At 42.2% G+C, this 22,525-nt stretch overlaps 1 protein-coding gene across 2 annotated transcripts; it reads left to right on the top strand.

Moving 5' to 3' along the window:
- Window positions 1-302: 302 nt before the first annotated feature.
- On the top strand, window positions 303-21,839 carry polr1c (RNA polymerase I and III subunit C). 2 transcript variants are annotated; one of them, XR_007964994.1, is made up of 9 exons: window positions 303-486; window positions 929-1,000; window positions 3,878-3,985; window positions 6,909-7,041; window positions 13,258-13,389; window positions 17,724-17,876; window positions 19,152-19,301; window positions 19,790-20,030; window positions 21,723-21,839. XR_007964994.1 is itself a non-coding variant. In XM_052081130.1 (9 exons), the coding sequence occupies exons 1-9, from the start codon at window positions 328-330 to the stop codon at window positions 20,443-20,445; spliced, it is 1,143 nt and encodes a 380-aa protein (XP_051937090.1). In that variant the 5' UTR covers window positions 307-327; the 3' UTR covers window positions 20,446-20,533. The 2 variants fall into 2 exon arrangements, 1 of the variants encoding a protein (XP_051937090.1); XM_052081130.1 differs by lacking the exon at window positions 21,723-21,839 and adding an exon at window positions 20,327-20,533 and having other exon boundaries at window positions 307-486; window positions 19,790-19,906.
- Window positions 21,840-22,525: the final 686 nt, after the last annotated feature.

The raw sequence follows: 22,525 nt of genomic DNA, 5'->3' as shown, positions 1-22,525 counted from the left end.
CACGGAGGCTGCATGACGTCGGATCCTTTGAGGTAGTTGAAAACTCAGCCTGTGAATTTGGACACAGCCTCCGGATTGACAACTAGAAGAAGAAGAAGAAGAAGAAGAGGAAGAGGAAGAGGAGGAGAAGGAGGAGGAGGAGGAGAAGAAGAAGAAGAAGAAGAAGAAGAAGAAGAAGAAGAAGAAGAAGAAGAAGAAGAAGAAGAAGAAGAAGGAGGAGGAGAAGAAGAAGAAGAAGAAGAAGAAGAAGAAGAAGAAGAAGAAGAAGAAGAAGAAGAAGAGAAGAAGAAGAAGAAGGAAGAAGAAGAAGAAGGAAGAAGAAGAAGAATGAAGAAGAAGAAGGAAGAAGAAGAAGAAGGAAGAAGAAGAAGAAGAAGGAAGAAGAAGAAGAAGAAGAAGAAGATGATGAAGAAGAAGATGGCAAACCGTGGAAACTTGGAGGACGTCCGTAATCGCGTTGTTTTAGGAGAATTTTGCGTGAGAAATGTAAGTTATGTTTACGTTTTGCCGTAGGAACTCCCCGTTTTCCACGTTAACTAAAATAACTGAATTTTATGTTAGTTTGGCAAGTAAAGTATGAAAAATCATGGTACTTGTAATACTCGTTGCAACATTCGTCAAAACATTGTTTCTTATGCTCTTGTAAATCTAAATTCCTAAATAAATATTCCCTGTACTTCTTGCTTAGCACAGTTTACTACCAGCATTTTAGTCTTTTTTTTCTTGCATCTCAACATTCACACCCAATTTCTATGGGATTGCAAATTTTAATTTTACACAAATTCTCAATCTTAGTGCTAGCTATCTAGCTATCTGTCTATCTCCACGTGTGTACCGTATATGACCTTTAAATGTTTGCTTAACATTGTCACAATGTACTGTACATATAATAATTCATTAAGCTTACGGATACACTTGTTGACTTCAGGTTCACACAACGGATTTTCCTGGAAACTACCCCGGCTATAATGACACTTGGGATATGCAGAAATTCCAAAAGGTACACGAATAGTAATTATGTTTTATGATTACTGAATGGTTCCAGTTGGTTGACATTTGATTCTAATGTTAACATGTTATATTTAACCTAATTATATTTTTCATCAGCATCGACAATGTGTATTTTTAGAAAGTCATGAGAACGGTAGCATTTTTAAACTATTATATTATTGAGAGTTTGCATATTATGTAGGCCTGTATAGATGTAGGCAAGTGTTGGTCATGTCACACATGTCAAGAAGTAGTTTTGTGTACGGGTGGTTCTTAGTAAGTATGGTCCAAGAGTGACATGAGAGCCCAAAAATAAACTTGTTCAGGACCAGGTTGAAATAATTTTTACTCTCAATCAAACCTTCCTGCAGTGTGCACTGAATAAACTCTCACTCAATCCTTTGTTCGTAAAAAAATAAAAATAATAATAATAAAGAATTGGCCGCTGTTAAAATCGTGACGACTTGCACGCAAGAATACATTTAAAAAATACTGTGTGCAACTAGCATGAAACCATGTAGTAGTGTTTTTTTATTGAACGTGCATGACCAATAAAAACGATGTCACACTTGACACAAACTTTACACATTGTAGAATTAAAAAAAGTTTAAAAACAGTAATGCCGTATTTTACAGCGATTCCATTCAACTTTCAGTTTAATTTATATAAGGTAGTTTTACTGGAAATATACAGCAAAATGCAGTTGTAGATAGGGTTTGGTATCAACTCAGATTTCCAAAACGATTTGATACAATTCACTTTTACTGATTTTTGATTCAGTTCAGGATTTCGGGTAGTACCGATTTTACTTTAATATGGAAGACATTCTCAGAAGAAGCATTGCTGATAATAGTAGAAACTTTTTGCTCGAACTTAGTGCATTTATAAAATATTAATATTTACATTAAGAATTAAATCCAATATGGTCACATTAATCATGTATGTTTTATTGCACGTGACTGGATTAAAACGATAAAAAATAATGTAAATCAATTTGAGCCACCCGACAACCTGTGTAAAAATAAATAAATAAATCGTGGCAAACATATACTGTATTCATCGCTTTAAACATTTCATTAACTGTCTCGCAAAGTTTGAGTCCATTGCTGTCTTTGTTTGTTTTTTTTTTAACTAAAAAAACTTCCAAACATTTGCCTTTAAGCCTTTCGTAGTTGATGTCAGTACTTCTGCCATGTTGTGTTTACACGCTACTCTTGAGTAGTGATGAGGTCTTGCGTGATGTGCGAAGTCACTTGAATTTATGGGAAAAGATGTATTAAAAGTTTAGGTTTATGGTTTTCTGAATCGATATGAGACTATGAAAAGAAAAATCGATTCAACTAATCCATCTATCTATCCATTATCTGAACCACTCATGTTTAATTTTAAACTCCGTCCTAATACTAGATCATGAGTGCCACCTCTTGGAAACAAATGAACCTAACCTTTTTTGTTCTTTTTTTTTTTGGCGACGTATTATCATATCACGGACAGCATGTTCCTCGAGGAAGTATTTTGTTGCTTTGACATTCTGCCAGTCCATTGGTAATAGCTGGTTTTGAATCTGATACATTTTAAGGGTCGAATGGCCTCTTCATTGCAAGGCTGTGATATCACATGAAGGGGAAGTGGCCATGATGGCTATTTTTCACCACTCAAAATGCATTCACACGCAAACAACAGCACATATCTCAAGTTATTAATTTGATGTCTTCAGAATACCTTGAGTATTGTGAGCAGTGAAATCTGGTGATTGATCGTAAAGGGGAGAAAATAATGACTCTCCAGGATGGGTCAGCGTTTTACCACCCGGTTGGACCACACTTTTGAGAAACCCATACAGAAAATAAGTGTATGGATGTATGTATGACTAAATCCACCTTTTAGAGCATGTTACTAAACTGTTCCTAAAAACACCTTTGCAGATTGACAGATGATTGTATCGTCTCCCTTTCACTGTCACCTGCACGCATTGATGGGAAAGAGACCGGCGTATGGCATAAAATATCGTTTCACATACTGTACTTTCGGACTATAAGTCGCTCCTGAGTATAAGTCTCACCAGCCGTAAAAGGCAAAATAACGAAGAAAATAAATAAATAAAAATAAATAACATGACTCGCACTGGAGTAGAAGTCGAAATTTATTTGATAAAGTCCAACACCGGGAACAGCCATGTCATCTTGAAAGGCAAATAAAAATGGAGAACAACAGGCTGAATAAGTGTACGATATGCTAACGTAACTTGAGGCATAAACAACGAACTGAGAATGTGCCTGGTATGTTCACGTCACATATTAAAAGAGTTATTCGGATAACGGTAGCATAAAGAACATGCTAACAAGTTTACCAAACTATCAGTGTCACTCCAAATCACTAAATCCTCATCCTCTGTCACTTAAACAAAATGCATTTGATTTCTATGGTGCTTTTCTGGACACTGGGCACTCATTTAGGGAACTTTTTTTAAAGTTAAATAAATATCTAGTCAGGGTTGTGTTTAAAGGGCCACTTTCTGTATATTTTCTTTTTCTATTCATTGAAGCGAATTGAAATTGGAAGTACTTTTCTTTTTTGAGTGGGGTGAGCTGTGATTTGATTTAAAGACCATATTACAATAACAGTATGTGTATAGTGGTTTTTACCATCATTTTTATCCCACACTAATTAATACACCCTGCCCTCAAAGGACCCAACTCAAGATTAACATCAACATATTTCTTAGTTATTCGCTGTTTGTGTTTTGAATCACATGAAATGGGCTTTTATGTTTCCATTAAGTAAGTGAGAGGAGTTGCTTGCTGCGGTTGGTTTTGTTGTGCAGAGGAGATGGGGGGGGGGGGGGGGGTACTGTCTTGGAATAATTACATACTCACATGTTTTGCAGCACTTCAGAATTGATGTTGGAGAGCTCACTGAAAACTTGATGGAGTTTGACATGGTGGGGGTCGATGCAGCTATCGCCAATGCTTTCAGAAGGATCTTACTAGCAGAGGTTTGTTTTCTAGATGCAGTTTCATGATGCCATATGAAATCTTTTTTGTTCTACAGTTAATTAAGTAATACAGATTTCCAATTGATTTATCTTCTCTTTAGTGATCAAAATGAGCAGCTTACAATATTGTCACAAAGTTTGAAGAAAAAAAATGCAAATAAAGCAGATATGCATTAATAGTACATAACATATCCTTTTAGCTTGGGACACTGTCAAACAGGGGTGTCAAAGTGCATTGCTATATTTGTCAACACATATTACTTGTTAAAGTTTTGTGCCTTTGTACAATCAGCGGGATCAGTTGCAATGCATATATGTGAATGATAAAAGTAAATTGCTCATTTGTATAAGGAAATCTAAGGTGCTTCATGAAATGTTTTGTACAAGATATGTTCATTAAACACACAGCGTGTGTGTGCTCACAATGTGAAATGAGTTTGACATCCCTGCTGTAGAAGCAAAACCAAAAATCTTCGGTTCCATATTTCTGACACATGGCAGTAATCCAATGGCAGAGGTTCAAGCTTTCTCCATCATGTCACTATCTTGCTCAAAACTATTTAAAAGCGTATATTTGCTGACTGAAAGATGCACGTGCACATTATTACCGTATTGGCCCGAATATAAGACGGTGTTTTTTGCATTGAAATAAGACTGAAAAAGTGAGGGTCGTCTTATATTCGGGGATCTAGACATTATACCCAATCACGACTCTAGATGGCGCCAGATATCATTGAAGAGAATACTGAACTTGACTCTCCAGGCCAAAGCGAACCCCTGTCACGAAGAATAAAAATAAAAATAGCGGTATCACGAAGAAGAAAAATAAAAAATAGCGGTAAGAAAGAAAAGAGAAGAAAATAATAGAAGAGATAACAGAAAATGGAGAAACGGCGACAATCTGGAGAAAAGTGGGTCGAAGATCGGCCAGGTTAAGATCATTCATTCATTCATTCATTCATCTTCCTAACCGCTTGATCCTCACTAGGGTCGCGGGGGGTGCTGGAGCCTATCCCAGCTGTCTCCGGGCAGTAGGCGGGGGACACCCTGAATCGGTTGCCAGCCAATCGCAGGGCACACAGAAACGAACAACCATTCGCACTCACACTCACACCTAGGGACAATTTAGAGTGTTCAATCAGCCTGTCAGGCATGTTTTTTTTTTTTTTTTGGAATGTGGGAGGAAACCGGAGCACCCGGAGAAAACCCACGCAGGCCCGGGGAGAACATGCAAAGTCCACACAGGGAGGCCGGAGCTGGAATCGAACCCGGTACCTCTGCACTGTGAAGCCGACGTGCTAACCACTGGACTACCGGGCCGCCCAGGTTAAGATAAGATATCCTTTATTTGTCCCCCACTGGGGAAATTTACAGTCTACAGCAGCAAGATTGTGGGTAGAAGAAGAAAAACAAAGTGTTTGCATTCACATATATAGATACGGTGGGCGTGCTCTTTACAATTGTTATTCACATCATTTAATTTTTTATTCAGCAGCCTGACAGCAGTCGGTAGGAACGAGCGGTGGTATCTCTCCTTCTTGCAGCGCGGGTGTAACAGTCTCTGGCTGAAGGAGCTCCCTAGTGCTGTCAGGGCGGGCTGGAGGGGGTGGGAGGGACTGTCTATCATAGTTTTTAGCTTAGCTAGCATCCTCCTTTTGCCCACCTCCTCCAGAGTGTCTAGGGAGCAGCCCAGGACAGAACTGGCCCTCCTGACCAGTCGCTCCAGTCTCTTTCTGTCCCGGGCCGAGATGCTGCCTGACCAGCAGACAATGCCAAAATGGATGGCCGAAGCCACCACCTTAACCGGCAGCTGAGGAGAAATTATGATGGAATTTATATTTCAAAAACAAGAAGCCATTCATTTACGAATGTGATTGCACTTTAGTTTACATTTTTAAATTTTCAGATATCAAGATTTCAATGAGGCAAAATAACATGCCTTTTCTCTCAAATATATAATCATTTGTTTTAGATGTACTGTAATTATCTTCTGTATAAAAATTTATTTGGTGTTCAAAAAGTATTTTTTCAAATTTGAGTCTTGAAAAAGAGGGGGTTGTCTTATAATCAGGGCCGTCTTATATTCAGGCCAATACGGTACAGTTGGGTCTTGGCCGGCATTGGATTCTAAAGATATGATAACCTTGAGCAAATTTTACATAGAACAGTTTTACGATATTGCAGTTCTAAAATGTAGAATTTAGAATTTTTAGGGTAAATAACGTTTTTCATTGAGCCCATTGAGCCCATTGCCTTGCTCAGTTAAAAAGAATAATAGACATCCAAAAATTGCTAAAATCAAAATGTAGTTCTTGAAGTGAGCAAAAATGTACAGTTCAACAATAATATGTTAAATACTTGAATTCACGGACGGGTGGAGTAGGTGTCATGGGTGTGTTGAGTATGCCAGGATTCAAGGGAAAGTTTTTGAAATTATATTTACAGTGCAGAAGTACCATGTTCGATTCCATTCGACAGAAGCTCTGTCACGGAGGTTAAGACACACCCAACTCAATTTGTCAATTGGTTATGACATGCCCGCTTGGCCATCACTGGCATTTTGTGCACAATTAAAAAACTCATACTTTATACTTGTTGACTGTTTTCTGTTTTAAATAAATATGTTTTATTAATGTCTTGAAGTTGGGGGAAAAAAGAAAATAATATTTTTATTTTTCACTAATGAAGGGTTCGGGGAATGTGCATATGAACTGGTTGGCTTCGTCCCTATAACAAGGTTTAGAACCACTGACCTAAGAGCAGGATGACGGATGTAGTGAGGGTAGACGGGAGGGCAGGTTGTGTTATCGGATATACTTCGATGGGAAAGGAGGACACTCTGGCGACTCCTAATTAGATAGCTGAAAAGAAGTGTTCATTGTCATGAATTACTTTGTGTGAGAATATCTGCTTATGCTTGCAGGTGCCCACCATGGCCATTGAGAAAGTTTTTATTTATAACAACACATCGATCGTCCAAGATGAAGTGCTGGCACAGAGATTAGGCCTCATCCCCATCAAAGCTGACCCCTCTCTGTTTGAGTACAGAAGTATTGGTAAGCCCTCTTACATATCTGTTATGTTTTTACATTGACTTTGGAGAGCAATGCATCATTTACTTAGAGCATGCTTTTGAAATGTCCACGTCAACCACATAGTCAATGAAAAATATATAAGTGATTATAAGTGAAGTTTTGTCCTCAAATGCATAATCTGACTGAATGAACCATGATTATTCACGATGACGCCGATGATCAGAATCGACAATTAACACATTCGTCCACCAATAATAATAACTTGTTACCTGGCAACATGATCAGCTGTCCACTGTAGTAACGGCTGTCCCTGAAAGGGTTAAATGGTAAATGAGTCGTTTATTTACAGTATGGACTTCGTAAATTGCCGCTTTTTTTTCATGAAACTGCCTCATCTCTCACTCTTCCCGCTGGCTGTATGCCTGTCTCTGATGCACACGTCCAGTAGTGATTATCTAGGTCAACTGAGATGTAAATGCTGTGGGTAATGCGGTGTCATGGCTTGGCCCGCGATGTAGCAAAAGAGTCTGAACATCATACTATGCAAACCTCTCTTTAATGGCAGCATGTCGGTGATAATCGGTCGTTGAAAAAGGAAGCACGTTGTGGCTGATTGATGATTATACTGTATTTCTGACAGAGGGACGTGTTTTGGAAGCTAATATATGTATTACGTTATGTAATGTCCCATTAACCAATTGGAGCGTCTACAAATTGGCGGCATTAGTCAGTGATGCTCGGACATCGAAAAAGGAAACATTTTGTGGGTAGTCCCATGTGTGTTTGCCGCAATTGTAAAACCATGCCCTGATTGGTATTGTAACATCTACTATGGATCATGGAAGCATGAATCACTGAATTCACATTGATCCGCAATCAAAACTGATTTTGTATGCCCGCTGTTGCCATCAAAGAAGAAATGGCACACAGTCGTGAGTGTTGCCTTCACGAGTTGGGAAATCGGAGCATTCGGAACATGACATATTTGCCAGAAGCCATCAACGGCAACTCATCATAAAATACCTAGTTTTGTAAAATATACTAATTTGTAATGCTAAAAATAATGCGTTCCCCATAATCTTATTTTAAAGGTGCATACCACATTTTGATTGTGTAGTTCAATTGCGTACAGTGAACCCTCGCTATAATGCGGTTCACCTTCCGCTGCTTCGCTGTTTCACAGATTTTTTTGTGTGAAAATATTTTAACGCTTTTTTGGAAACGGTGAATTGTGTTCTGCATCCTGATTGGCTAAGGGACTGACCAATGTGAATAGTCTCCGCACCTCGTCTCTGTACAGCTTGCCAAATTTACCTTTACAAATTTTTGCTCTTTGGTTTCATTGCATCAGTGGCTCAATTTCGGCCTACATCATAAAGATGATCCACTGGTGAAAGGACACTTTGATCCTCTCCTCTTTCATCTAGAACTGCTTCAGACAACAAAGTGTATGCAGAAAAGTGGTGAAGATTGCACGACTGGCTCTGTCCTATGTTTTGTCTTGTGTTATTTTTTGTTATTTTGACTTCAAAATGGCGCCGCGAGAGTGGCTGCCTTTCCAGCAGCTCCTATTTTTTTGTTGTTCTACTTCTTCCTTTCATAACTTTGCTGCTGTGAATCTGGAATTTCTCCATTGCGAGACTAATAAAGGTTTTCTGAATCTTTTCTTAAAGATAAGATAAGATATCATTTATTTGTCCCACATTGGGGAAATTTACAGTCTACAGCAGCAAGATTTGGAAGAAAGAAGAAAAACAAAGTCTTCACATTCACAAAATGAATGTTATTGTTTCGATGTACACCGGTCAATTAAGTGCAATATAAATATAGATAAGGTGGCTGTGCTAATTACAATTGTTTTCCACATCATGCCTGACAGCAGTGGGTAGGAACGAGCGGCGGTATGTCTCCTTCTTGCAGCGCGGGTGTAACAGTCTCTGGCTGTAGGAGCTACCTAGTGCTGTCAGGGCTGGCTGGAGGGGGTGGGAGGGACTGTCCATCATAGCTTTAAGCATAGCTAGCATCTTACCGTTGCCCACCTCCTCCCGAGTGTCCAGGGAGCAGCCCAAGACAAAACTGGCCGTCCTGACCAGACGCTCCAGTCTCTTTCTGTCCCGGGCCGAGATGCTGCCTGACCAGCAGGCAATGCCAGAATGGATGGCCGCAGCCACCGCCGAGTTATAGAATGTCTTAAGGCAGAGGTGCCCATTACGTTGATCCTGATCTACTGGTAGATCTAAAACAGGTCCCAAGTATATCCGAAGAGTGTCAATGAGAAAACAAACAAACAACCATTTGTGTGTCTTTGTACATGTTAGTAACACAACCAGCTCTGGAACAGCATTAGAACAATCCTGATGATGTGAATCAGGTGTGTTGCTCCTGGGAGAGCTGGAAAACAGGCAGGACAGCGGCCCTCCAGGACCGACTTTGGACACCCCTGACCTTGGTACCTGTAGGCGGTCACCCTCTCTATGTCCATACCCTGGATGTTCATCAATGCAGGTGAGGACTGTTTCCTGCAGAAATCCACAACCAACTCCTTAGTTTTTCTAGGGTTGAGCTAGAGGTGATTCTGCTGGCACCAGTCAACAAAGTCCTTCGTCAGTCTCTTGTACTCCCGATCGTCTCCCTCTACAATGAGGCCTACAATCGCAGAGTCATCAGAGAACTTCTGAAGGTGGCAGGTTGAAGTGGGTGTGTCTGAAGTCCGAGGTGTCGAGGATGAACAGGAATGGAGCCAGAACAGTCCCTTGCGTCGCTCCAGTGCTGCAGAGAAGCCTGTCCGACTCACAGCTCTGTACTCTCATGTACTGCGGCTGGTTTAAAATGTGTTCGTTTATTTTCTACGTGAATTCTACTCTCCGTTGCTTTTCAAAAAAATGAAAAGGATGCCTTCACCATAAGATTGGTGATTGGCTCATTCCGCTGTCAATCAAAAAGAGATTCAGCATCGGACAGATCATCCAATCATAATGTAGAAAAGTCCAATCATGGACGGAAGCTAACTGCGGACGGACGCTACGCAGCTGGAACCCACCACCAGAGACCAACCAGCCGAATGCCAGCGAGCGTGAGAAAGCCGAGAGGCAGCTAGCCGGCGAGCGTGTGGGAGCCGGCAAACCCACTTGCCACGTCAGCATCATCCGGGCCAACAGCAAGCGCACTGGACACGTCACCAACTAGCGTACAACCGGCTAGCAACGAGACCCGACAAAATGCCACCCAAACAGAAGCAAGACACAAAGCAGGACGAGGACTTCCTGATCCTCACTCAAGTAAATTAATTACTCCAGCAACAATAAGAGCTTTTTATGGCGCTCTTGCAACAATCACAAGAGTATTTCAAAGGATTTGTCAAGATGATAATAGACTCAACAAACTCACGACTTGACACTTTTACCAGGGAAGTCCAAGAAATAAAAACCAGCATGAACTTTACCCAAAAAGAGGTAGACGACATCAAAATCAAATTTGTCAAGCTGGCCATTCCAAAGACATGCAAACAGAAATCTATAAAATATGTGATGGCATGCTAGCATTAACAAACAAAATGGACTACTTGGAGGGACAGTTAAGAAGAAACAACTTGCTAATTGATGCAATAGAGGAAACTACGGGAGAAACGTGGACTGAAACAGAGGAAAAAGTGCAAAAAATCCTCAAGGAGAAGCTGCTGATACAGGGGCCAATTGAGGTGGAGAGTCTACCGCACCGGAAGACAAGAACCTGGGAGACCTCGACCAAGGCCAGTTGTGGCGACACTTCAAAAATGCAAGGGCAGAACAAGGATTCTACAAAAAGCAAAATACAAGCTTCCCTTACTGCTGGTGTCCACCAGCGAGTACGGGGTTGCCGTCAAGCTGAAGAAGGAGTTCTATCGGGCCTTTATGGCCTGTGGGACCCCAGAGGCAGCTGACAGCTATCGACTAGCTAAGCGGAACGCAGCTTCGGTGGTCGCCGAGGCAAAAACACGGGCATGGGAAGAGTTTGGTGAGGCCATGGAAGCCGACTTCCGGACAGCTTCGAGGAAATTCTGGTCCACCATCCGACGTCTCAGGAGGCCGGAAGCAGTGCACCATTAACACTGTGTACAGTGGGGATAGGGCACTGCTGACTTCGACTTGGGACGTTGTGAACCGGTGGGCAGAGTACTTCGAAGAACTCCTCAACTCCACCAACACCCCTTCCTCGGAGGAAGCAGAGTCTGAGGACCCTGATGTGGGCTCTCCTACCTCTGTGGTTGAAGTCACCGACGACACGCCTTCCTCGGAGGAAGCAGAGTCTGAGGACCCTGATGTGGGCTCTCCTATCTCTGTGGTTGAAGTCACCGAGGTGGTTGAAAAGGTCCTCGGTGGGAGGGCCCCAGGGGGGTGGATGAGATCCGCCCGGAGTTCCTCAAGGCTCTGGATGCTGTGGGGCTGTCCTGGTTGACACGCCTCTGCGGCTTCGCGTGGTCACCGAGGAGAGTGCCTCTGGATTGGCAGACCGGGGTGGTGGTCCCTCTTTTTAAAACTGGGGACCGGATGGTGTGTTCCAACTACCGAGGGATCACACTCCTCAGTCTCCCTGGAAAGGTCTATTCAGGGGTGCTGGAGAGGAGGGTCCGTCAGGAAGTCGAGCCTCAGATTGAGAAGGAGCAGTGTTGTTTTCGTCCCGGCCGTGGAACTGTGGACAAGCTCTACACCCTTAGCAGGGTCCTCGAGTGTACGTGGGAACTTGCCCAACCAGTCTACATATGATTTGAGGACTTGGAGAAGGCGTTTGACCGTGTCCCTCGGAGAGTTCTGTGAGGGGTGCTTCGGGAGTATGGTGTACCGAGCCCCCTGATACGGGCTGTTCGGTCGTTATACTGCCGATGTCAGAGTTTGGTTCGCATTGCCAGCAATAAGTCGGAATCGTTTCCAGTGAGGGTTGGACTCCGCCAAGGCTGCCCTTTGTCGCTGATTCTGTTCATAACCTTTATGGACAGAATTTCTAGGCACAGCCGAAGTGTTGAGGGGGTCCGTTAAAACAGGGCTCTCCAACTCTCACTGGAGCGTTTCGCACCCGAGTGTGAAGCAGTTGGGATGAAGATCAGCACTTACATATCTGAAACCATGGTCCTCAGTTGGAAAAAGGTGGAGTTCCCTCTCTGGGTCGGGGAGTAGATCTTGCCCCAAGTGGAGGATTTAATTATCTTGGGGTCTTGTTCACGAGTGAGGGCAGAAGGGAGCGAGAGATCGACAGGCGGATCGGTGCAATGTCTGCTGTGATGCAGACGTTGTATCGGTCTGTCGTGGTAAAGAAGGAGCTGAGCGAAAGGGCGAAGCTCTTAATTTACCGGTCGATCTACATCCCAACCCTCATCTATGGTCACGAGCTATGGGTTGTGACAGAAAGAACGAGATCCCGGATACAAGCGGCCGAAATGAGTTTTCTCCGCAGGGTGTCCAGGCTCTCCCTTAGAGATAAGGTGAGAGCTTCGGTCATCCGGGAGGGCCTCGGAGTCGAGCCGCTTCTCCTCCACATCGAGAGGAGCCAGATGAGGTGGCTCGGGCAATGGATTCGGATGCCTCCTGGACGCCCCCCTGGTGAGGTGTTCCGGGCATGTCCCGCTGGCAGGAGACCCCGTGGATGACCCAGGACACGCTGGATTTTAAACTACATTAAAAATTCACATCAAAAAAATTTGTAGGCCACGGACGGTATCATGTTCAACTTTAGTTTCTCCCTCATGTATAAAAATGCCAGGAGTTGTTGATGAGACGTTTATTTTTCTGGCTCGTACCTATGTTGAAGAGGCATTTGTCTCTGAATGACAAACATTTCAGTTATATTGACTTTTGAGAAAAATATTTACTCTGGTGAACTTTACGGAGATGTTGTTTTCATTGAACTTCATAAGACATGCACCTGAGCCTGGAAGTTCCCAGCACTTCTTGTGAGAATTTTCATACAGTTGTCAATTTTCCAAGATCAAAAAAAGTTTCAACTTGTAAATCACCAAAGCTGTTTAATAATCATGTGCTTAAACGCATATCGTTTATATATCACTACGCTAAATGCCAATGAACAATTTTTGGATGCTATGCATAGATTTTACGTCAATCTGAATTACGTCAGCTGGAATCGGATCAGACGATATTTTTGCATTTTCTGTTCTTTGCAGCCTTACATTGTACGTAGTGGCACTTTTTGTTCAGGATTTTTATGTCAGAAATTTACAGGACATTTGCTGTTATGGTTTTATTTTAGATAAGGAGTCCGCAGAGGACAAAGTTTCGGAAATAGACACAATTCAGCTACACTTGAAGATTAAATGCAACAAGGATGCAAGCGCAAGCAAAGATTCTTCAGATCCACGGGAACTTTATTTGAACGGCAAAGGTAAGATTAACAACAAAGCCAAGAAGTGTATTTTTTTAATGCAATGGGGAATTTCAAAATAAATTCATCTTTTTAGACCCAAGTTTTAACCAAGTTACTGGGCTTTCAAGGAATTCAGAAGTCAAGTCCCAGCGCAATGTTCAAACAGCCAAACAGGCAAGCTGACATACGTGCAATAGATGCGAGTGTTCGGAACACGTTCAAGTGGTCCTGGCTTGAGGAAATCGACTTCAACTGAGATTTTTTGTCCGACTACATTACAAAGGTCGGCAAACCTGCTAAATCAGTTAAAATCATTTAAAAAATTAACTGATTTGTGAAAGTGGTGTCCGTCCCTCATTCAGCTTGGGTCCTCTACCAGAGGCCAGGAAGCTTGACGGTTCTGCGCAGTATCCTTGCTGTTCCCAGCACTGCACATTTCTGGACTGAGATGTCCGATGTTGTTCCCGGGATCTGCTGCAACCACTCATCTAGTTTGGGGGTCACTGCCCCGAGTGCTCCGACCACCACAGGCACGACTGTCACCTTTACCTTCCAGGCTCTCTTCAGCTCCTCTCTGAGCCCTTGGTATTTCTCGAGTTTCTCGTGTTCATGCTTTCTGATGTTTCCATCACTTGGGACCGCACCTACAACGGCTTTCCTCTGCCCTTTGTCTATGATCACGATATCTGGTTGGTTCGCCATTACCGTCTTGTCAGTCTGGATCTGGAAGTCCCACAGGATCTTCGCTCTGTCATTCCCCACCACCTTCGCAGGTGTTTCCCATTTTGACCTTGGGGTTTCCAGTCCATACTCCGCACAGAATTGTCGGTAGACTATGCCAGCCACCTGGTTATGGTGTTCCATGTAGGCTTTCCCTGCCAGCATCTTACACCCTGCAGTTAAGTGTTGGATCGTCTCAGGTGCCTCTTTGCACAACCTACACCTTGGGTCTTGTCTGGTGTGGTATATCCCGGCCTCAACGGCTCTGGTGCTCAGGGCCTGCTCCTAAGGAGCCAGGATGAGTGCCTCTGTGCCGTCCTTCAGGCCAGCCCTCTCTAGCCACTGATAGGACTTCTTGAGATCTGCCACTTCAGTTATGGTCCGGTGGTACATCCAGTAATAGGGGCTTGTCCTCCCATGATGGTCCCTCTTCCAGCGCCTCATCTTCTGTTCCCCATTGTCTGAGACATTATGAGTATGTCGTCCGTTGGAGCCTTCTCCTTGATGTATTTATGGAGCATGGATGTTTCATCCTGGACAGTGGCTCTCATACTCACTAGTCCCCGGCCTCCTTCCTTTCAGCTTGCGTACAGTTTCAGGGTGCTAGATTTGGGTTGGAACCCTCCATGCATAGTTAGCAGGGATGGCTCTCTCTGTCTCTCTCTCTCTCTCTCTCTCTGTCTCTCTCTCTCTCTCTCTCTCTGTCTCTCTGTCTCTCTGTCTCTCTGTCTCTCTGTCTCTCTGTCTCTCTCTCTCTCTCTCTCTCTCTCTCTCTCTCTCTCTCTCTCTGTCTGTCTGTCTCTGTTTATGTATATATATCGAACTATATATATGTGTGTGTGTGCTCACATGTGTATTTTCAGGAATTTTCAAGAAAGTCCACTTTCATCTCTGGTATCAAATGTTTCTACCCAGACCGTCGATCCGGAGCACTTGTACGCTGTGACAGCTCTGAATTAATTATTTTTTTCCGGAATTTTCAGGAAAGTCCACTTCCATCTCTGTTCAACGTGTCTTATACACTTTGTGACCCAACCCAGAAAACGGGTGAGCTGTGACGTTCACAGGTTGAACCTGTGTGCACGACCTCAATTTCAGTCGACAGCACGTGGCAGTCAAGGACAAATTGCAGTCCCCTGAGAAGGATAAAAATTGGTGGATTATTCTGCTTAACCCTGGAGAACCCAAGACCCCTTTTCTTCTTTAGAAAATTATGAATTTTACATTAAATGACTGCTATATGTTCACTGAACACCAAAATGTGTTTTTCAAATATTCACTACTTTAACCCTCGTAGTGCACCGCTTGCGATAAATGTAAAATGATGTCTTTGAATCAAAGGCATTCAGAAAAACACGAGAGAGCTGAAACTTATGGAGGGGTTCTAAAATGGCCTAAATTTCATGACGTCACCGGCTGATAATTCTCAGGCATTGCAGCAATAATAAAAAAACGTTTTGATACCTTAATCTTCACAATTTACATATTTTGCACCATAGAGACCCATTATAATTCATATTTTTGAATGCATCGTAAACCTAATGTGTAAACATGCATTTCACTCGATTTTTACGTCAATCGCTTTGTTTTCGCTTGGACAGACGTATACATGTCACATTGTTGGGTTGAGGTCATTCCAATTGTGCAACTTTTAGGTGGCGCCAGAGGATCGCAAATGAGTTTGCCTTTTTGCAGGAGGCTTCAAACCAATGCATTTTACATGAACACGTCCGGTCCGGATTGTTAGTAGGGCTTGGTTGGGACCTCCAGACACAATTTTTTTTTCCTTTTGCAAAAAATAAAGAATAAAAAATCCCAAAGAACTAATAAAAACTATATATGTATGGATAGCACAGATGCCTCTGAACATTTTGAGTGTTTGGGGAAAAAAAGAATGTTTTTATAACACAAAATACATCATTACAAAAATTGTAAAATGCGCAACTTAAAGCCTTTTTAATTTGGAGCACACAAGGGTTAATCTTCATTTAGTATTGGAGCCAAATTTAACCCTTTGAGATTTAACGGTAGCATTTGAGTAGCAGAAATTATCGGGGCCAAATTTGACCTCGTGGATTCTCCAGGGTTAATTTGTATTCCACAAATATAATATTAATTTTTTTCCAAGATGGCGCCTGAGTAGGCCTTCGGCAAGTGCAGAGCCTTGCTTTTTTGTTCTTTTTGTCTTTTTGTTTTGTCACATGTTTGTTGCTTCATCGTGTGGACCTGATATGGACTGTTTTTTGGCCAGGACATTCGTCAAAGGAGAAGTATCTGTGCTTGGTGGTTGCGCCTTCTCGGCAGCACGCCTGTACCAGCACAGATTTTGATTGGGAGGAATGTCGGCGCCATTGACTGTTGGTGCTGGACAGACCTGGGGCGCTTGTGTTTTTTTCCCCTGTAATGGGCAGCATTTTTCACAACCCCGTTTTGTTCAGTGGAGATGTCGGCGCTGTTGGACAGTCGGCGTTGGTGCAGCTGGATGGATGGCTGCTGAAGTTGAGGATGAGGAGAGAGGAGCGTTGGCGCAGACCGCCGATGCGTATTTGGAACCGAGAGTCGCGGAGAAGTGAACCAATATCTTTTTTTGTCAACGGATGCTACAGCTTCTTGTTGACTTTGAAACTTACAGTAGCTTGTAGCCGACGTATGCACATTTTGAGCATGACGTCTCTGATCCACTGGTTAAAGGACACTTTAATTCTGTCCTCTTTCATCTCAAACTGCTTCAAACAACAAAGCGTGTGACAGAAAAGTGGTTAGGACTGCACGACTGTCCGTGTTTGATGTTATGTGTTGTTTATTATTTTACTTTATGTTAACTGTTTTGTTAAGCGCTTTGTTACAGCTGCCGCTGTTGTGAAAACGCTATATAAATCAGCATGTATTGTTTTGTATTGTATTAATCATGGTACCATGTTTAGATTAGTTGGGGCACCAAGGACCTTGTTCTTGAAATGAACATTTTCACTTAACTTCCACCCTAGCAACAAAGCTAAGATAATTTGCAACATGTACTACAAGAGCATGTCTGCAATCAAGGTAACAAGTCGATTTTAGCCAATTTTGTATTGTCTGACAATTATCACCTATTGTAATACCACTATAGCTGATTAAGGACTGGCACTGCGGCTAATACACATTCAATAATTTTTTTGAACCAATGGTGAGTAAACAAACACATAAGCACATTCATCCACATGCTGCCAATGGCCACAATTCCTACCGAATCACTAAAATGCAGACCAGTAAACAGGCTAGCCATTCAACTCTCCCCTCTCATTCAGTGACACGGACGTAAATTCACCCGGCCAGGCACTAACTTTTTTAACCACGCACAATCAATGTCACTCACACAACAGCAGAATGTGGGAGTGTTTTTGGACAGAAAATAATATCTGCACCTCACACGCATATTCATTTTTTTTTAAATCCAGTTAGTTTGGTGAATTAATTGGAAACTACCTTAATCAGTGGTATAAAGTAGAATATTTGATCCTAAAAATGTTTGATAGCCACAGCCCGATCAGTGTCATGGAATGAAAGTTTTCCATTCAATTATAAAGCTGACGTTTAACACGCCTTTTTGCCATCTTGTCCTCATTGTTAATTGTCACGTCATTATTTTGTAGTCTATTCCAGAGATATAAAATGGGTCCCAATTGGTAACCAGACAGATGTGTTTGCTGACTCCAGTATTGAACCCGTACATGATGACATCCTTATCGCGCTACTCTGTCCCGGACAGGAACTCGACATTGTCATGCACTGTGTCAAAGGAATTGGTAAGAACTCTGAACTTTGAAGCAAACTAATTGCCAATTGTGCTTCACACATTAATCGTTTGTAAAGTTGGAATCTGCAAAGTGCACTTAGCTCATGTGGGAATGCACTAATTACTGGCCTTTTTGAAAGATAATCTTGTAGAAATAGGCAATTTAAGAAATGTGTCTTTTTATATTCATGATTATTCATTTCAGGACCCTGCCATTAAACAAGAAATAAGATAATTCACTGATTTGGTATCAATAGCCAAATCAATAGACAGTAAAAAAAAAAAAAGCAACAGTAAATTGAGGGAATCCTAGTACAGTTTGATTTCGCTGTTTTTTAAATTACATTATAAAATGAGAAAAGTCAAAACTGTGTAGCAAAACAAGTTTTAGCTTAAGTGCTATCAAACTATGTTTTAAAGTACTTCCATTGACTTCCAGACCTGCATTACGTTGTACTTTTGGAGAGGAAGTAACTTGAGCTTTGGAAATGCAACGTCATGCTTTTCAGGTCATACAGTCTTGCTGTGAACAAAATAAATTACAAATGTTTGTTGAGTTGATGTTAGTTTACATCCTGTATAATAATGAGGCGTTTTCATTTGTGCAGTGAATTTAGAAACGTGTAGACCACTAGTCCCCAATTGCTTTTTTTCCCTTTTTTCTTTATTTCTTTATTTTTTTGTTCTTTCGTATTTTTTGTAGCATAATATGTATGTTAGCTACTAGGCGTCAATGTGAGAAAGAACTCCCACTGCCACACTGTACTCAACAGATGGTTACCGGTCAGGGAAATTTCAGTCGTTCAAAGAACATGGCAGATGAGATGTGGAGGACCACTGATGTCGACTGCGACTTCAGAACTGCCCATTTGAGAATTAGTGTTTAATAGAACTCAATTGTGTTTCTTACAGTGATTCCTTGCTATTTCGCGGTTCGTTTACCGCGGCTTCAGTGCATCGCAGATTTTTTCAAACATTCATTAAAAAAATAAAAAATTCTCATACATGGAGTACAGTACTGTAAATGTTGCTCAAAGTGACTCGCTATTGTTTTGCAGCTTCTCGCGGACCGTTTGCGGACTTCAAAAAATGTTTTTTTTTTAATAAATGTTTTTTGGTCGCTACTTCGCGGATTTTTGTTTATCGCTGGTGGTTTTGGTCCCCTTAACCGCGATTAATGAGGAATTACTGTATAACATGACTAGGAATGAATGGGTTTATTTGAGCTTGCACAGGCACTGTGGAATCAATATTAAATCCTGAAGTATTTCTGTTCTCCGACTAGGGAAGGATCACGCCAAGTTCTCTCCTGTGGCCACAGCAAGTTACCGCCTCCTACCAGAGATCACCCTCCTTGAAACAGTGCAGGGAGAGAAGGCAGAACGCCTCAAACGTTGCTTTTCACAAGGAGTTATAGAACTGGAAGATGATAACGGTAAGATTACCTGCACTTGAACGTTAGGAAATGTGCAGGAAATAAATAACAAAAACTTGTGAGACATTCCAGTCTCCAACATTTAACTCACATCTGATCGTTCTGTTGGTGCTACGCTCAAGGAAATGCCAGGGGGGGGTGCTATAGAATTAATTTGTGATTTCGTTTCTTGATTTTCTGTTTTTATCCATTATTTTCAATTTTTGTAGTTTCATTGAAGTACTTTAATCGTTAATTTACATTTTTCGGAGGCGGTCACAAACGCCTCTCGAGTCGAAAGGAAGGAGTGTAGGAGAAGGAGCTCCATCTAGTGGATGCATTGTATATTGCGTTTTATAATCCAATGCGTCCAATATATGAAAAAAATTAAAAAAATAGACCATTCATTGAAGGTGCACTTCATAATCCAGTGTACCTTTTAGTGCAGAAAATACGGTATTCGACAATAAATGTAAAGGTTATCATATTTATTATTGGTTTTTCCTCAGGGAGCAAGGTCGCTAAAGTTGTCAACAGTCGCTTGGATACGTGCAGCAGAGAAGTTCTCCGTCATGATGACTTAAAAAATGTGGTAAAACTTGGACGTGTGCGAGACCACTTTATCTGTAAGTTAATTTAGTTCTTGCATTTCATGTCCACACTGTATTAGAACTTGTAAACTGAAGCAGCCATTAATTAGTCCCCGTGGGGCGATCTCTCATAAGCAACGGGGAAAATCATTTTAAAGTTGTTACTTCAGTGCTGCCCAAAAACGTGCAGTTATGACTTGAATATGAATGATATGAAAACATACAGTAAGTGATGGTATTTGTTCCCAATGGCCCATTTAAATCACACTGTGTTGACCTGACCTAACAAACGAGTGTGTGTGTGTGTGTGTGTGTGTGTGTGTGTGTGTGTGTGTGTGTGTGTGTGTGTGTGTGTGTGTGCGTGCGTGCGCTGTGATAAATTTGCTCTGCAATTTAGTTGAAATTCATCTCTCCAATTAATTTGTATTGTTCTTTATTTAATCTTTTAATTTTCAGTTTCTGTGGAGTCTACAGGAATTCTGCCCCCAAATGTCCTCTTCACGGAAGCTATCAAAGTCCTCATGGCGAAGTGTCAGAGATTCCTGAATGCACTGGACTCTGCTGACCCAGAGTGAAATCACGTGAATGAAATGTATTATAGTGATGCAGGGGTCTCCTGGTATGACTTTATACCTTTTTCAATAAAACTTTTTGGGAAAAACATTTTACATGGATTTCATTTATTGTCGATGTACAAATGTTACAATACATCTTTATTCCTGATCGCAATCCATTTAATGGGAGCTATGTGAAATATGATCAGGTGTAGTTACTGAAATAGCCAGAGGTGGCATTAAGTTGCATGTGCAAGTAAGAAATAATCTCAATCGTTTCAAGCAAATCCCAATTAGACATGGGCCTAATTTAAGATCTTAAAATGCAGCTCTAAAATTAACTTTTTTTTAAATGGAAATATATGTGCAGAGTTTATACAGTATATACTATATATGTATATATGTGTACCGTATTTTCACGACTATAAGGCGCCATTAAAAGTCTTAAATTTTCTCCAAAATGGACAGGACGCCTTATGGTGCGGAGCGTGTTTTGTATGCGCTGAATTCCAAAATCTGACTGACAGCCGACAGGCTGTTTATATAGAGAAAAGGCGGAAGTGACTGTGGCCAAGTATGCGGGAAAGAAGTCGGCCAATAGGTGAAGGGTGTGCGTGTAAGTGGACGCCGCAAGCAGGTACCAACACCTGTATAGAGTGTAGCAATGTGCATTGTTGCAAAACAACTCCGGTTTTGGTTTCTAAGAACCCCCGAAAATAAATTTGACAAAGAGACACGCCTACGAAGCTCAGTTCAAACTTCAAGCCATCGGTTATGCTTTTGGCATGTGTGCCCATCTCACAGCAGCGGTGAAAAACCAAGTCAAGCAAATGAACTCTGAGCTTGCTGCTATTCCCGGAGGCTTGACTAAAGAACTCCAACCGCTGGACATTGGCATCAACCGGGCGTTCAAAGTAAAGTTGCGAACGGCATGGGAACAATGGATGATCGCTGGCAAACACAACTTTACAAAGAGTGAGAGGCACCGCTGGGCGAGTTACGCCACAATACGCAACAACGAGAGGGAACGCAGCGTTTTTGATGGATTACGGTACTTGCACAATTGTTCAATTCTTTCTACACACACACGCGCTGCCACCATGTTTCGCTCTGTTCTTTACTTTCAAATGTGGGAAAGCTTCACACGAGAGAAATGTTGACGTTGCTGTTGCTGCTCCTTCATTCCGCTGTATTTCATGTAAAATACAGAAATGTCACCCATTAATGAGACTGCGCCCAACCGTACTGGAATTCTGCCCCCAAATGTCCTCTTCACAGTGCTGCCCAAAAACGTGCAGTTATGACTTGAATATGAATGATATGAAAACATAAGTGATGGTATTTGTTCCCAATGGCCCATTTAAATCACACTGTGTTGACCTGACCTAACAAACGAGTGTGTGTGTGTGTGTGTGTGTGTGTGTGTGTGCGTGTGTGTGTGCGTGTGTGTGACAGTACGGTGCGTCGAATAGTCGTGAAAATACGGTATATAAATCCTCGTCTCACCTCTCGGGTGGTGTCCGTCCCTCATTCAGCTCGGGTCCTCTACCAGAGGCCAGGAAGCTTGAGGGTTATGCGCAGTATCCTTGCTGTTCCCAGCACTGCATGTTTCTAGACTGAGATGTCCGATGTTATTCCCGGGATCTGTTGCAACCACTCATCTAGTTTGGGGGTCACTGCCCCGAGTGCGCCGACCACCACACGCACAACTGTCACCTTTACCTTCCAGGCTCCCTCCAGCTCCTCTCTGAGCCCTTGGTGTTTCTCGTGTTCCTTCTTTCTGATCACATCACTTGGAACCGCGACATCCACTACAACGGCTTTCCTCTGCCCTTTATCAATGATCACTATCTGGTTGGTTCGCCATTACCATCTTGTCAGTCTGGATCTGGAAGTCCCACAGGATCTTCGCTCTGTCATTCTCCACCACCTTCGGAGGTGTTACCTATTTTGACCTTGATGTTTGCAGTCCATACTCCGCACAGATGTTTCAGTGGACTATGCCAGCCACCTGGTTATGGTGTTCCATGTAGGCTTTCCCTGCCAGCATCTTACACCCTGCAGTTATATGTTGGATCGTCTCAGGTGCCTCTTTGCACAA

Source organism: Hippocampus zosterae, chromosome 11 (assembly GCF_025434085.1).
Source record: "Hippocampus zosterae strain Florida chromosome 11, ASM2543408v3, whole genome shotgun sequence".
In the NCBI taxonomy this organism is placed as follows: Eukaryota; Metazoa; Chordata; class Actinopteri; order Syngnathiformes; family Syngnathidae; genus Hippocampus; species Hippocampus zosterae.
The sequence above is the reverse complement of the archived record's forward strand: the minus strand, read 5'-3'. Positions and strand labels throughout refer to the sequence as shown.

Bases quoted from the DNA above. Each gene is read 5' to 3' on its own strand.
- polr1c (XM_052081130.1), top strand. From the start codon at position 328: ATGAAGAAGAAGAAGGAAGAAGAAGAAGAAGGAAGAAGAAGAAGAAGA. The intron at 3,986-6,908 runs GTTTGTTTTCTA...TTATGCTTGCAG, and splicing joins GAAGGATCTTACTAGCAGAG to GTGCCCACCATGGCCATTGA. The intron at 13,390-17,723 runs GTAAGATTAACA...ATTATTTTGTAG, and splicing joins ACTTTATTTGAACGGCAAAG to TCTATTCCAGAGATATAAAA.